The 16,194-nt window shown below is 45.1% G+C and overlaps 2 protein-coding genes across 3 annotated transcripts; one reads left to right on the top strand and one right to left on the bottom strand.

Annotated features, from left to right (window-relative positions):
- Positions 1–5,205: 5,205 nt before the first annotated feature.
- Positions 5,206–7,627, top strand: LOC131893181 (pituitary homeobox 3-like). The gene is made up of 3 exons (XM_059243147.1): positions 5,206–6,008; positions 6,091–6,314; positions 6,779–7,627. The coding sequence occupies exons 1-3, from the start codon at positions 5,564–5,566 to the stop codon at positions 7,304–7,306; spliced, it is 1,197 nt and encodes a 398-aa protein (XP_059099130.1). The 5' UTR covers positions 5,206–5,563; the 3' UTR covers positions 7,307–7,627.
- A 183-nt stretch (positions 7,628–7,810) lies between these two features.
- Positions 7,811–14,867, bottom strand: LOC131893173 (protein lin-12-like). Of its 2 annotated transcripts, XM_059243138.1 has the most exons (5): positions 14,635–14,867; positions 13,901–13,966; positions 9,847–10,463; positions 9,518–9,776; positions 7,811–9,454 (listed from the first exon to the last, which is right to left on the bottom strand). In XM_059243138.1, exons 1-5 carry the CDS (start codon positions 14,644–14,646, stop codon positions 7,961–7,963), a joined length of 2,448 nt encoding a protein of 815 aa, XP_059099121.1. In that variant the 5' UTR covers positions 14,647–14,867; the 3' UTR covers positions 7,811–7,960. The 2 variants fall into 2 exon arrangements, with proteins under 2 accessions (XP_059099121.1, XP_059099122.1); XM_059243139.1 differs by lacking the exon at positions 13,901–13,966 and having other exon boundaries at positions 14,635–14,864.
- Positions 14,868–16,194: the final 1,327 nt, after the last annotated feature.

Genomic DNA, 16,194 nt, shown 5'->3' with positions numbered 1-16,194 from the left:
TAAAAACAGATGCCAGGTTTGATTGAACCTGTTTGAGTTTTGAAGGAGCATCCACCGACCCCAAATTGGACCTCGGGGCCACCGATCATTTCGTAACGAGCAGATGGCTCAACTTGCATCTTCTTTGAGGTTCTACGGACGTGTTACTATGTGTGTGTGATTTATATCAGATCCACCACAAGGACCTTTGTATTCTTTATACAGCCTCAGTTACTGCTGAAATGATGAAACACTGCCATAAATAAGTGTGTCTTCATTTAGCTTATTTTTCAAGTCATATCTCTAACTTGCTTCAACACTACCAAAGTTACAAAGACTACTGTAGTTTGTGAATGAGACAAAACACCTGCCGAGACATTACTTATTTGGAGGTGTGCAGTCCCAAGTCCGGACATTTATTTAAGAATGAATCAGATTGCGGCTGCAGTGATGACACCTAACACAAAGGCACGTGTTGGGATTTCTCCCCAATGATAAACGATCGACCACGCTCTTGTACAGTAATCGATAGCCAATGCCCAAAACGAGGGAGAGAGAAAGCGAACGAACACGCAATAATAATGACAATGACAATCCATGGGATAATAGCCACCGTTATAAGACTTTTGGGCTGGTACTGCTTGAATAAAAGCATCAAATCTTTCGTCTTGGTCCTCAGACAATACTGGGAAATCATGGATCCGTGATGAGAGAGAGAGAGAGAGAGAGAGAGAAAGAGAGTGGTCCAAAACCAGCTCGAATGTCTCCATCACTAGTTTGTCTCATTAAGTGAGCGTGACAGGGCTGATCCTCTGACTGTGAGAATGTGGTGGCGTGCGTAGTGTCGCGGCGAGTACTGTAAGAGGGTGAGTGGGCGAGGCCAAAATCCAATTGGAAATGTCCATAAATGTACAATCTCGTTTGTCGAGCAATATGTTTTCCTCGAGCTGAAGGAGCTTATTTCTAATATCCCATTACATCTCGTAATTTTCTTCGGCTCCACACCCGACCCAACCATGATTGCTCGGCAGTAGTAGTCCGGGTGCCAATGTCCAACTCACTCTCACTACTCTGGCAGTACGTATGTATATAGAATTGTGCTGGATGTGCAGTATGGAAACACAAGAGCTTTCGGTCCCTTTTGCCCCCCCTCTTTCATGCAATTCCATGGACAAGCGAAAGGAAACCGTCCAGGCGAGAGAGCCATTCCCAAGAATAGGACCCAATGAGGATGAAATAGGGCCGGAAAATGGCCTATTTAGATCCGAGAGTGGGAAAACAGTGCCAATGGCTTGACGACCCGACGAGGCGAATGGGCCAACTACGGAGTTGAGAGGTGGGAGGTGGAAGTTGGGAGGCTTTGCCGTGTTCCAGTTCCAGCAACGACTTCAATTGACACCAAAGATGACCTTTTATTTGAGAACTAAAGATTCCACTAATGTCCGGACAAAGGTAGGAGGACTGGAGGTGGATCGAGCAGCTCCGTTTCCTCAATGGCAACGCATCTTAGGTGGGATCAAGAATTAGGAATGCCCGTTTTTTTTGTTCTTGTCGACACTTTTAACCAAGAAACAGATGTTTTCGTCGCAAAAGATCCATCCATCCATCCATCCTCTGAGTGTCGACCCCATCAATTGGCTTTGACGAATGAGGATCTGGTCCAACGGTTGCAGAGTCACACTTTCCCACGTAGATGAATTCCAACAACTCAAGTCGCTGGCGGCCCTGCTCTTGGCTTCTTTGGCTTCTAAGGTTTCTGTTAAAGTCATCAAGTTCAGAACTTTGAATTTTGAAATGCCTGGCTTCCACTGGCTACAGACAGAGGCGAAGCGAAGTGTCTTTGTAATTGCCTGCTTTGCTTTTCCAAAGCAAATCTGACAGTCGTTCGATAATCAGTTAGCCTTGGGAACTTGTGCAGCTTCCAGCAACCGTTTCAGCATTTGTTCTCGCTCTCTCTCTATTTCAATAATTGTTGCTCGAGGACAGACACAAACTGTTGCCCCTTTCTTGGTACATTAGCATTGATTTCCTTCGTCCAAATTACAAATCAGGGTTAATCTGTTGAATGTAAGCCTGGGTTTGGTTCACTTTTGCTCTCCAGTCAAGTCAAATAGAACTAATTCGTGAATAATGGAGTCATCAAGAGATGGGGAAATGGTCCATTCGAATGTTGCGTGCGTGTATGTACTGTTCGTACGATCTAAGGACTGGCTCTGAACGTACACGTTGCTCCGAGCATAAGTAGCAGAGCCAATTTCTACCCCTGATCATTTCTGATGAAGCCCGACAATGTGAGAGCACAACTGACTCACTTTCGTGTGACGAATCAGATTTGGTGGCGAGTACAAATTCATGACTTTTGGCAGTCAACAAACTCTCGAGCATTTGTACGTGGGACCATTGGAATCGAGTTGCTCCGCAATGCTGGAACACAATTATCTTGGCCAAACAATGCCCCAAAACGGTCGGAGGAAATGACGAGGAAAATTATCCGTGCTTCGCTGAATATTCAACACATTGGGATCAAAACTCTGTCCCCAGAAGAATGGCTCGAGTTCCCGGACACAATCCATGGATCAAGAGAGGCGACGTCTACATAAGCATACAACGCAGAGGATAACCCCAGAGAAATAACTTTGGTCCTTTCTTTTGTCACAACCATGAAAAGATGGTAATGTAGAAATAAATGCATTAGCCTTGATGAAACAGCCTGGATTGGAATGCACTTGGGTAAACGAAACAAAGCCTTTAAGGACGTGTTTGGTTTCAACTCAAGAGGGGACTTGATCATTCTCGAAGTACAGTACGTAGGTAGGTAACTAGGAGTATTTCTCTTTTTACTACGACATCCATGGGGGTTAGTTCGGTCCATTGGGCATTATTGTTAAAAAACCTGCTAAAGACGAGATTGAAGGGTGCTCCTCTGGTCCCATTTCGTATATTTTTTCTACCCTCTCTCTTGGGGTGAATGAGAGGAAGAGAAAACAAAATGAAAGGCATTGAACCATGATTTCCCCCCATTCTCCAACAACTGGCTGGATTGCTCCGAAATACTCTGAACCCAGCCATACGATGATACAGTGAGGAGGAAGGGAAGGAAGAAACGAAGAGCCAGAGAGGTCTTAATAATCCCTCTCACGTCGGATGTGAAGCACGTCCCTCTGCTTCCCTTTCCAAGTTCCACTATGTCTGTATTCTTCCATGGATGAACACACGTCCCGTTTCTACTACCACTACCACTGCTACTGTGGCACTACCTCCTGGTTTGCTTCTTCCCCACGACTACCAAAAGAAAGTAGCTGCAGTCCACACCCTACAAGTGCTGCTACTACCACTACCACCACTACCACTACCACCACTACCACTACTACTGCAGCAATACGCTCTTCTTCTTGCAGAACCACCATCACCACTAACAACATAGCTGTTAGATCCGGGACCAATCTTCTTCTCATATCAGAGCCGACTCATTTTGACATCAGTAGACTTACTTCCTTTGTGCCGTCTGGTTTCAAGGAACAATGACGATGATCATGATCTCCAACAGCAGCAGTAGAACCAGCAGCAACCATAACAGTAGCCCCATGTGCAGTGAGCACGAACTCAATTTCGGTGGGAAAATGTGCGGAAAATTATTGGTAGATTGTAATTTGTTTCTTGGAAATCCTGTTCCACTGTTGATGCCATTAAGGCTCGGGGGTTCTTATAATGGATCTGGGCACTCACTCAGGGAGAAAAGGAGAAAGAGAGAGAGAGAGAGGGGGGGGCAAGGGCTCCCGTTGGCCTCATACTTGGGGTACTTGTCAGGCTCGTCACGAGTCGCAGTGTTGTTGTTGTGGCTGCATGCAATAAAAAATAGGCAACCTCCAAGCCAATGGAAATCGTAGGCATAATAATACACTAAACCACCACCACGGCGACCATCCAATTACTTATACCAGATATCAGCTTTCTTAGAAGGACGATGACGACGTCATGGTGGACTAGCTAGCAGGAAAACGGTCTTAGAGCACTAACACTAACACCACTCTTGGCATGTGGAAACCGGGAACACCAAAGAGGAATACTTGGTCCAGCTTTAGTACTCCACCAAAGGGCCGATGGTATGGAGTAAAGAAGTTGCCACGAGAGGAGCATACAGTAGTATGCCATAAGCCGCCGAGGCCAAGCCAGTAGTAGTAGTAGTAGTGGAGTAGTAGTAGTGGTAGTAGTAGTAGTGCACTCATGCTTATGTACGTACGGTACGTACTATCGTTAGTTGTCCTAGATCGAACTGGCTTTTTAATGGGGCGGGGCTTAACGACTTGCGCAGTGGCCTAGACTTTGGGAATGGCCTGTTTGGTTCTAAGAGCGAGCAAGGCTGAAACTTAAAGGCTTTCAGCCAACCTCACTCTCAACTGAGGATGGGTACATGCAGTTGCTTAACTCCATTTTCCCGGGTTGTGTTTCGACCAGGTCCGTAAAATAAGCAAGGTCCTCTTTCGCTTGCTTTTAAAATGGTGCTTGGGAGAAACATAATGGGATTTTAATGTGGAAAGGCGCCTGATGGTGCCCATTCAGCGAGGACCGCCGCGTTTAACCCGGTCGATTCGAATTGCCTGCCTGGGTACAAAATATATGTAGCGACAATCCACGTCAATTGAATGTGCTTTGATCGGCGGTGCGCCATCGTGTTAATGTTGGAGCGTCAATGGAGGGAATCTACTTTTCTTTCATCCTATGCCTACGTACGTACATGATTGAAAAGACTTTATCCCATTTGAGCCGCTTATCATCGATCACTTGGAGGAGCCTTCGAGTTCTTTCCCCGTCCATCCGCCTGCTCCTCGTATGCACCTTTTGATTGCATGGAAAAGAAAATCGAGTGCCTTAAAGAGGAATCAAAGACTTTCTTTCAATCGCTTCGGATTAGGCTCCGCCTCTAGCGGAGATTCGCCACTGCCTTTCGCCAACCGAATAACGCGCCGCGAGCCGCCGTTCGAATGGAGATAAAATCGTCGTTGCGGTGGAAAGGAAGCGAGGATTTGCCGACAGCCGTTCGTCGATCGAATCCTATTGCGTCGCTGGGCAAGGCTCACAGGCAGGGAGGCGACGCAAGCGCGGTCGCTGAACGATCTGGATTTGGTTCGTTTAGCTCGCTAGCCCGCAGCCTGGTTAAGCGAGTGGGTGAGTGTGTGGGTGGGTATGGGTGTCTGCATGTGATGGTGTTTGTGTGTGTGTATGTGTCTCCGTGAGAGGGTAGGAGCGAGAAGGAGAACAAGAGGTCCATGGGAGTGTTTGCCAGCCTTAGGGAGCTCCGAGGGTGATGGAGTGAACCGGAGGGCCAGCTGAGAAACTCAAGAGCGACTTTTTCTAAAGGAAAGTGCTACTGGATGAGCAGTTAGCGGAGATCTCTCTCGTCCTTTAAGTCGTCGTAATCAGTGTTAGTGCAATCATAGGGATCACCTTGGAAATCCATACGGATTCAGAACAAATCCTTATTGTAGAGGTTGAAAAGCCAAAGTATTAACTCTACTTCCACGGGACTAGTATTTGCAGCTGTGGGCTGCAACTGGCTCTTGTTCCGTGAGATTACAAAGTGATTATGGATATGCTTGGAGCCGGAGCAGTTAGTGCGGCTGCCAGTCTCGTTCATGCTGGCCTGGGACCCACAACCGCCTCCAACTTGTCCGAGCTCACGGGTCTTGAAGGTCTAGTGGGTCATCACCACCATCATCAACAACAACAGCATCATGGCCAACAGAACGGAGGCAGCTCCGGCTCTGGAGACCTCGGACACTCCTCCTATGGTAGCTCGGCCAGTCACCACGCCCATCACATGGTCTCATCATTCCATCATGGCTTCCATCATCACCCGCCTAATCAACCCTTACCGCCACATCGCCCGTTCACCCCACCTGGCATCACCACTTCAAGTCTTCATCAAAATCATCTGAACAGTCCGAATAACAACTTGGACAACTCTTCCACAGCAAGTTACTCGCCAAATAGCACAAACTTACCCACGTCCACTGTCAAAATTAAGTCAGGTAAGGGAAAAAGGGAGACCGCTCTCTGTTGTTGTAGTTCGATGTAATGAATTTCAATTGGAAAAAATCGTAATTTTTCTAGATCCCAATGATGATCCGGGCAGTCCAGAGAACCCCGATAGTCAGCTAGATGATTCCAAGGATGGAAAAAATAAGAACAACAAGCGCCAAAGACGGCAAAGGACGCACTTCACATCCCAGCAGCTCCAAGAGCTTGAAGCGCTTTTCACTCGAAATCGCTATCCGGATATGAGTGTCCGGGAAGAAATCGCCATGTGGACAAGTCTTACCGAACCAAGAGTCAGGGTGAGTACATACGACATCCGGGTCATTCGATCAATTAGTTCGAGTCATGTCCTCTTGTCAGATCACTCCTTTTATCGCAAGTCCTTCAAAAGATACTAAGACTGGTAAAGGAATGGGGTTTGAGCCAGCAAGGGGTCTTCGACATGTTTCATGTTTGCTCAAGTAGACAGAAGAATCGTTTTGCCGACATCAAATGTTCAACGCTTGTTGCCCCTCATGTCAAGTCAAAGTCAAGACTTAACAAAAGTCGGCTTTTGGTCTTTTTAAAGTGATAAGATTGTCGCCGTTGGCCACATACTACTGCTTGCATTTTAGTTTTATCTCAAAGTAAAATTTACACATCATCGTCAAGAGCCGAGGTCAGCCTTGATGCGACAGCCTAGCTTCACGGCAAGCATTGTATATAGATATAGATATATTTATATGAATACATTGCTTATATATACATGTTGTCTACCTTTCAGATCTGGTTCAAGAATCGCAGGGCCAAATGGAGGAAACGAGAAAGACATCTTATAAATGCGGCGGGAGACTTCAGTAAGGCAGCTGTGGTGGCGGCATCCGGAGGTTTTGGATCTCAATTCAACTCACTCATGCCTCAAGCCGCTTTCGATGACTCATTCTACTCCAGCTGCTACTCACCCTATAACAATTGGGCAGCCAAAGCCACGCCCAGTTTAGCCAAGGGCTTCTCCTGGGGTCTCTCCGCAATGGGTCATCCTAACCAGGGGTTCAATAACATGATGGCCTCCTCGATGGTCAGCCCCTCTAGTTCAGTGTCACCATTAGGGATGTCTAGTACAGCAACCTCCGTCGCGTCCGGAGGAGCCACTGGTTACCCTTACGGCGCGGGCAGCGGGTACGGCGCTGCCGCGATGTACAATGCGGTGTCCGCCTCTTCCAATTCCCCGAGTCATTTGGCCTCCTCGCTAAGATTAAAACCGACCAGTAACTCGAAGGACCGGTCCGAAACCCCGAATTATATGGTTTAGCTTAGACTCAGTCTGGGCATTACTTTCTCATCCACTATCGTCGAGTTGTCCCTCCGTTTCCAACTCTCTAGTCAAGAGCAAATTCTGTTAGACCGTCTGTATCATAGAGTTACTAATAGCTCTTTGGCCTGTATAAGCGCCAAGTATGCCAAGACAACTTGCGACATTCTTGTGATAAGTGTGGTTGTCGAGTGACCAGGACCGATGGGACCCCCTAAAACCTTGTCACTTCGTGCAATATATTTGATGTGAGTTACTTTCCAGACTTTTGTTGCCATATTCAAAAAGCATACCATGCCAATACATTATTCACTTGAACGAAAGTAACATTTTTTCCTCCGTCAAATGGCTTCCCCAAGAAATATCTGAAAATCAAGCAAAATCTGAAGTTGGGAAAAGTCGCGAGAAATTGACGAAAAATCTTCAGCGCAAAAAGTGCCTACCAAGGTTGCGTGAAATTGTCTAGCTTTTACCGAAGCCGTTTCATCAGAAAACAAAACTATGTTTATCCAGATAATGCCCAGTGTATTTAAAAGTTGGTCGAAAGCAGCAAAGTTACGACTAGTTGTAATACTTGGAGTTTGTACAAGTAAAAATGGCAGTAGTGGGGTTGGTAAGAGGATAGTTTGGAAAAAGCATTCAACCTCAGCCATATCATTTGCCATAACCATTTGCAGGCGGGGGTAAGTATCCGTTAGAAGGCGGTCTAGGAGCAGGTTGCCGACAATCGTTTCCGTCATAATTGCAAGCAGATATGTTGCATTCTGGTTCGCAACGGCCATTATTACGTCGACTCTCGCAGTAGTTAGCCTGATATCCATTTAGACAGCCTCTTTGAGGTGTGTTTTGTGGTCTTTGAGGCCTTTGGGGTCGTTGAGGGCGTTGGGGGGGAGAAGGTCTTTGATTGCATTCTCCATTGTCGTATCCACAAGCTTGGTTGTTACATTCATAGTCACATCGTCTATTGTTGGACCTCCTCTCGCAATAGTCCACAGGTTTACCGGGAATGCAACCTTGCCGCTGGGGTTGGGCCACTACTTTACAGTCCCCTCCATCATATCCACAAGCTGAAGTGTTGCATTCTGTGTCACATCGCCCGTTATTGGCACGCCTTGGGCAATAATTCACTGGTCGTCCTCGAAGACACCCTTGAGGGGCTGGGGTTGGCGGGGGTCGAGGTCTGACGGTTGATACGAGACAGTCACCACCATCATAGCCGCAGGCCGCATTGTTGCATTCCTGATCACATCTTCCATTGCTTGAGCGGTTTGGGCAGTAATCGTAGGGCTTTCCACGCACACATCCTTGTTGTGGAGCAGGTGTTACAGGGGCATTACAGTCTCCACCGTCATAACCACAGCTAGCGGTATTACATTCACGGTCACATCGACCGTTGTTGGCACGGGTGGGGCAGTAATTATAAGGTCTTCCACGAAGGCAGCCTGTTTGAGGAGCAGGTGTGACCGGAGCATTACAATCCCCACCGTCATAACCGCATGCACGTGTATTGCATTCACGGTCACAACGACCGTTGTTGGCACGGCTCGGGCAATAATCGTACGGTCGTCCTCGGAGACATCCTGTGGGTGCAGGAGTGGTCACGGGAGCATTACAATCACCACCATCGTAACCGCATGCGCGTGTATTGCATTCACGGTCACAACGACCGTTGTTGGCACGGCTCGGGCAATAATCGTACGGTCTTCCTCGGAGACATCCTGTGGGTGCAGGAGTGGTCACGGGAGCATTACAATCACCACCATCATAACCGCATGCGCGTGTATTGCATTCTCGATCACATCGTCCATTGCCAGACCGCGTGGGGCAATAGTCCACGGGTCTACCTTGAATGCATCCTTGAGGCTTTTGTGGTGTGACATTGGTGGGGGGTCTACTGCCTTGATTATTGTTGCCATTGCTAAATTGGCTTCCGGGTAAAAGACCAGATTCTGCCGTGGGCGTGTAACACCACTTCTTCACAATAGGCCTGGACACCTTCCTTGGGTTGTTTCTCTGCCGAACGCAGATCTCTTTGGGTACATCCACGCAATTCTCAGAGGGCTCAAGTTTGGGCACAAGCTTTGTAACGTGTTTGCACTCCTTTTGGGGCTCCAGGGTACAGATTTCTTCTGGAGTCTCTTGAACGATCTGGAATGTTAAATCGTTATTGCCTAACTCCGTCCTCCCTTCTTATTCTCTTTATTGCATTACCGTCTCTTCTTTTTCTTGGCATTGCTCTGGTCCAGGTTCGACGGGACAAGACGAGGGTCCACACAGCTCATAGGGGACCTTCTCGCAATGGGTCTCCGGAGTGTACTTGTTCACCCTCTCGCGCTGAAGGTTACATTTTTGAACTGGCCAAGCTTTGCACTCTTCCTCGGTTGTGTATCCTTTAGTGACTTGCTGACATTTGAACTCTTGCTCTTCAACGCAATTGGGAACATCGTCCTCCACCTGATGTTCGTGGTACCTGAAATGATTGTACGAGTATTTGTGTAAACCCATTTCTTCTTGAATCATCAGGGAATCGTCCGCCTTACCTGGTGGTACATTGAGTCTGGTACTCGGTGGAGCATTCAATAGGTCCTGGGATGTTACAATTTCTTACCAAAGGTTGGAAACAGACCTTCACTTTTTCTTTAATGGCCACATTCTTGTAGTCAATGAAACAGTTCTTCCTGAAATTCTCATCACATTCCTCTTCCTGTTGCGGGGTATAGTCCGTCTTGTACGTGGTATGACATCGCTCCGAGTAGCTATGCTTGCAATTGATCACGTTGTCATATTCCGTTTCCTCAACCGTGATGACCTTGTCAATGCAACGCTCTCCAGCAGCGGCAATGGTGCCAATGTCTAATGCAACCCCATTGCCTTGGCCTTGGCGAGAGCCTCGATTGTTACTCGAAACTGTTTGACCACTATTGGCTTCGTGTCCATGATGATGATGGTCTTGATCCCTGTTGGCCTGATTGTTATGGGCATTAAAGGGAAACGTTTGCCTCAGGCTTTTGGCTCCGCGAACAAAAGGTTTGATTCGATCGCCAAACTTGGGAGCGGGAGAGTGATTACCTCGGCCCTTGTGCTGTCCCTCTGCGATTTGAGCTTGAAGTAAGCATACAGAGCTGAGCAGCACAAGCTGCAGAGTTGAAACGGAGAGCTGAAATTGAAAGGAGAAGAAAACGCCCTTTGATTTTGTACGTAGAGTCATTGGTATCATCTTCGTTGTCGTAACAGATTGGGTAAGGGCGTTTGAAGGGGACTAATTACAATGACATGGAATAATGTCCGATCGACCACAACACAACGTCTATCTGTAAGCCAGCGAGAAACAATAATCTTGTCAAATGTTGCCAAGCATTGCTGATTGCGATCAATTTTAGTGCAACGTCATTGTGCGCCCCAGAAACCAGCGTCACTAGCTGCCTGCATCTGCTAAGAAGTCTTATTGAAATGCCGTTCAAAAGCCAAGACTAGAGAAATGTACTTATTTTGCATAAAACCCTCATATCCAAAGATCGTCAGCATATCGGATAAACATTAGACCCAAACCCCGTCGGCGAAAAGTCCAATCTGATGAGGAGTGTCCAATGGACTCTTCTGCATAATTTATGTATGTGTACGTACAGTGTAGTACACATACACATGATGCAAAACCATTCGAGTCTATTTGGAATTTGGATTTGCCCTGGGCGAATCATCATCCAGCGTACTCTACTGATTGTTCCAATTCAAAGTGATAAAACCACAGGTAGAATTAAATGCTTTGGAAGACCATCGAATGTGGTTTTGAAAATAGCGATTGGGATCTTGTGCACCTAAATGTAATCAACGATTTCCAGACTCATCCTCGTCAAATGTTCATCAGTCAAGCTTAGGCTGGCTCATCGTCTATTTCGTCTATTTGGAGGTCCAAGGGCAAGGATCCACTTACGAACGTAATTATATTCAGACGCCCATTTATCATTAAGTACTGTACGAGTATCTTAGTACTTGCAAAGAAACAAAGAATGGCTGATGTTCCCACGACTTCTTCGTCGTATGCTTTTTCGACGGAAGTCAATCTTTGACTTGCAAGGTCCCCATAACTAAATCCAGCGTGTGCGTTCTTTACTCATCTGCACCGTGACTAGCCGTGATTTCGACAAGCCGTCTCTCAAACGTCATTTTCTATGCATGTTTATGTTTTCATCCATTCAGAAGTTTCAGACACCCCCAAAAAGGTAATTGCATCGGCTCCGATTTAATACCCCAGCGACCGTATAAGGAAAATTGAGCTCAAATAAAGCCACTCCAATGAAATAAATAGTACGTAGTAAGTGAGAGAGCCTAACCAGAAGGTTTGAGTTGGTAACTCTCAAATGGGGATGATCTGGGCTAGATGGCAAGAAAATTGGTTCAAACCACCTTGGTCACTGAACCTGGTGCTGATTTGCTCTGAACCCGACCTTGAAGTTGAACATCATTCTAAGCAGAGCAACAGCTCGTTCTGAGCTCATGATGACCCTCTCCACCTCCCGGCGCTCATCGTGACAACCTGGATTTACGCTTGTATTTATTGCACAGCTTGAGCTCGACAACCGACCAATAAGTTGGTAAGTCAATGGCCTAAATGATAACCATAGTTCAAGGGCCTGCTGGGTCAATCCTGGTGAGGAAGACACGCCAAGAAGAATGATATGATTTGAAGTTACTAAGGGAGATGTTAAACAAAGGCTTTAGCATTTTGGCAAGCTCATCAGACCAAAAGAAGTGCGATCTGGAGCAGTGATAATCTCTTTCTATGAGACGGGAATTAATCGATCCAAATTTTTGCACCAAACTTAATGGCCTTGAGGATGGTGTTCGCTCTCTGCGACTCCCATAATAGATTTGTTTTATTCATCTCGCACAGTTGAGAGTAACGATGCTTAATGAGGTTAATTTTTTAGCGCCACTGCAAAAAGCTTGTACATAACCGATTATTTGTTTCCTTGGACTTTTTTTTAAAAAAGATGCACGATTGGCTGCTCTGGAAGGCATTATAAATTGCACTCAATTACGATTAGGCCATCCAAAAATGTGCGGATTGTAGCTAAGAAAAATGCACGCTGGGTTGTCGTGTGATGTTTGAAAGATGGGCTTTCCTCCTCCCCTGTTTCTTATTTGCGCTTGTTCCTAAATATTGAGACTTCCTCGACGCATTTGCACGATGCACGCACGAGAAGTCCTGATGACGCTTTAGGCGATGTCATGTGAAGTAGCAGCTAAGTGCTTAAGTACAAATTACAATGAGCAAATCAGGGTGTTTCTTCCCAGGCCTTGTTTGACTAATACTGCATGCATGAAGGGAGCACAAGAATTATCACCCTGTAAGGAAATAGTTTGACAATATAGGTGGAAAAAATGTACTCCAAAGAAATGTAGATTGGTCAAGAGGTTTGTTTTGATATACGTAGGTTAACAGTTTTAGTTACAATTGAAGAAATACTCGCCCAACTTTTATTATTGTGTGACTTAGATGTACGGACATGGCAAGGTAATCAGGAAGTAAATAAGAAGCAAAGCCTTTATTGCGCTCTGACTTTGGTATTCTGACCAATGGTTATTCTACTAAATAGTCAAGCTTCAATAGTTTGATTATCCGTGCAACGTGACAAGCGTTCGATGATCAGTTTTATCTTTATGCTCTTCACCCTTAACCAAGGACAACCTGAATAGCCATTGAAATTGGTTAGGAATGATGGCCTTTGAACTTTGGGTTCATCGACTCTTGATTCGTACTGAGAGTGACAAGCATCATGATCCATCAAACCCGTCGACATCTCATTTGAATTTCATTAGTCACGACCTCCCCAAAATGATGTTAAATTTGACTTGATTGAGAATTGAATGGTTGATGGATTAGTGTTATGGAGCGATAAATGGCATCATCGATTGATGCTCGGCTGGCATCTACTCAGTTTGTTGTCCACAACTTTTAAAAGTTCAGCTATAAACAATGGCATCACCTTTGCCTGGGCCGATATTGATGGGCAATCATGGCCACCTTCTTTTTGACACCACAACACAACACTTTGGTAATTTATTCTGGGTGTAATTGTTAACCTACAATAACGATGATACCCACATTGCCAAGAAATGCAGGATGACTAGAAAGTTTTTAGCCATGGAGGTGGCACCATAAGCATTATTTCAACAAATCAATTTTTTTGCACCGTAGCCTTTGAGTTAAGCATGTAATTGAAATGCAAAAGAAAGTAAATGGGCTCAAAACTTTCCTGTCACACCGTCCTGAAGTTGAAAACCTAGAGACTCATTTATCTACAATGAAATAGCTGGTCCTACTGTATTTAAGGAACAGGAAGACATGAATGATATTATTGGAAATGTTGTACAAGCAATTTGAAAGGATCTTGCAAATTATATATTTATTTACCCCTTTGGCTAAGATTTACGTGACAAATCGGAATAGAATTCCCAGGCCTCGTTGGTTCAGCCTTGCATATAATTGATTATGATGCTCCCATGCTTGAGGAGAAGCTTTTGAATGGCGAAAAACGTCTGGCAGATGTGGCCAAACTAAAAAGGTAGTCGCTACAAGAATAATTCACTTACTCTTTGTACACTTGGCTTGGTTAAAGAAAAAGAATCGCCACCATTCATCAAAGAACGATTGCCTCCCTGTAAAAGGATGAATACTTTGAAATGACAGCGTTCTGCCAGAAAAAAAGATACAGCTCTTTCCAAACAGGATGCAGAGTGCACAATAGAATGAGATTTGAATCATTTTGTCCGTCTTCACCTTCCTAATAACTAAGCAACGAGAGGTGGCCAAACTAAAATGGATGACGTTGTCCCAGATAATGAGGCTAATTCCATGTCTTCTGGCAACCAACAGCATTTGTTCGATGCAGCTTCTTTAATGAAAAAATGGGTTTAAGTCAAATTCACAACCAAAGTTGTACTTCAACCCGATTTGACGCCCCATATAACCCATAGATGTTCATTTTATTGGCATTGCTTTTGCATATGTAACTTGAATCTGAAGATTCCAGGGCTCAAGATTAGCGACACCATGTAATTTGAGACCGGCGTATCAACCTGCAGTGAGTTTTATCCACACACGGATGATCTACACCTTTAGTTTTAAGAAATCATCCTAATTATTCTAAATTTTCAAATGGAGTAAACTGACAAAACTCTGTGGGTGTAAACTCTGTCTGTGAAAGTTGGTTTTGAAAATCCCTCATTCTAGTCTCTAAATCCAGGAGTTGAGGGGTCTTTTCGAACATACTCATTCTCCCCCCCCCCTCAGGCTTTTCCAAGTAGTAGATCAATAAGCAACTCACCCAATTATTCATATCTCTGCTTTCTTGAAGCACTAGACACGAATCTGGTCGGGCAGTGTTCCCGGGAGGTCTGAATAGGTCCGGGTCACGTTTGCAACTGTCTGTTGTCGGCGTTGGAATTCAAGTTCAAGATCAACGAGCTCATCTTCCAAAGCGTCCAAGATCGACGCAGCCCATTATTCGTACCTTTCATCATGGTTGCTTGGTTGCATGTATGCATGCACGCCGTTTGATAGGGCTTGCCTCCGATGGCGTTGGAGTTCTCGTTGTTCTTGTTGATCTTGTTGCCGGGAGCACTCGTTCCTAGATCCTCGTTGCATGGATTCTCTGGAATGGAAGATCCTTCTTCTCAAAGCGGACCACAAAGGGCTCTCAAACACGCTTGGCTGTTTTTGTGTCCGTGTGATAAAAGTGTTGGACTGAATTCTCAGATGAATACGATACACTTATACATACTGCATAGGTACGTATTTGAGGCCTTCTATGAAGACGGTTGAATCTGTAACATAATTTTTGGTTTGGACAGGAGAAGCTCTAACCGAAAGTCGAGCTCAAAATGGAGTCTTCTACTTTCTTGTGATGATTGAGAGCAATTTTGTGCCATTACAAACGTAATGGTTGTTTTATTGGCCAAACGTAATTGACAAGACATACCGTGGGTATTTTGAATACTTTACAACAGGAAAATCATCCGAAAAATTTGATCGTGGTAGCTCAAGGTCGTTGGTAATCGTTTCTGTCTGGGATAATTCTTTTCCTCAGTCAGAGGCTCCGAGAGTGAGGATGTCGGACCAAGCTCCGTTTTTGTAAGTTGCCAACCATAAATTGTGCGTTTTGCTCCCAAAAGTCAACCGGTCTTCATCTTTGGTCTGACCTATGCCCTTTGTGAGTCCAATCGGTTAAGAAAATAATGTTCAGATGAATAAATTCGAACGACCATCATAGGGAGAGAAGGAGTTTTGTATTCAATGGGTGTCAGAGAGGACACGATTGCACCTGATTTTGAGGGATATGAATGGACGTATGTTTTCTTTCCTCAGACTGATGGTTATGGAGTCATTACGACCCCTTTCAGTTGAAATTGGGATGGATGACGGAAGCGTTCGATTATTGGACTGAGTGGTTGCGCATTCTGGAGCCGTATGTTGGTTATTTTTCATTTTTTTCTCAGGTCACACTGCTGTCATTTTTCAGGCAAGTCCAATATTCTAGCGTCTCTAAATTTCGTTTGTAGCTCTGTTTTAATATATGGTTCGCGTGCAATGAGCTGGACCAGTATTCACATTCCATGATGAAATTCTGAATTGAAATTCTACAGTGCATAAAAAACAAGTGCCACCATAGCAACATATGGCTGCTTTTAAAAGCGATTTTTTTTTCAAACACTTGATGGCCCTGAAAGTTTGAGGTAAATGCCCATATGCCTCAATCTTAATCGCAACATGTGGATGCACAATACCTACATACATATTGCTTCAAACATGAAAATTACGGAAATTCTCCAATTAAAAAAAATCCCTCGCCAATTCAAAATTTTATGAAAATCAGGAAATAGTTATA

Source organism: Tigriopus californicus, chromosome 2, assembly GCF_007210705.1.
Source record: "Tigriopus californicus strain San Diego chromosome 2, Tcal_SD_v2.1, whole genome shotgun sequence".
NCBI classification, from domain to species: Eukaryota; Metazoa; Arthropoda; class Copepoda; order Harpacticoida; family Harpacticidae; genus Tigriopus; species Tigriopus californicus.
This window is presented reverse-complemented; position numbering and strand designations above follow the sequence as displayed.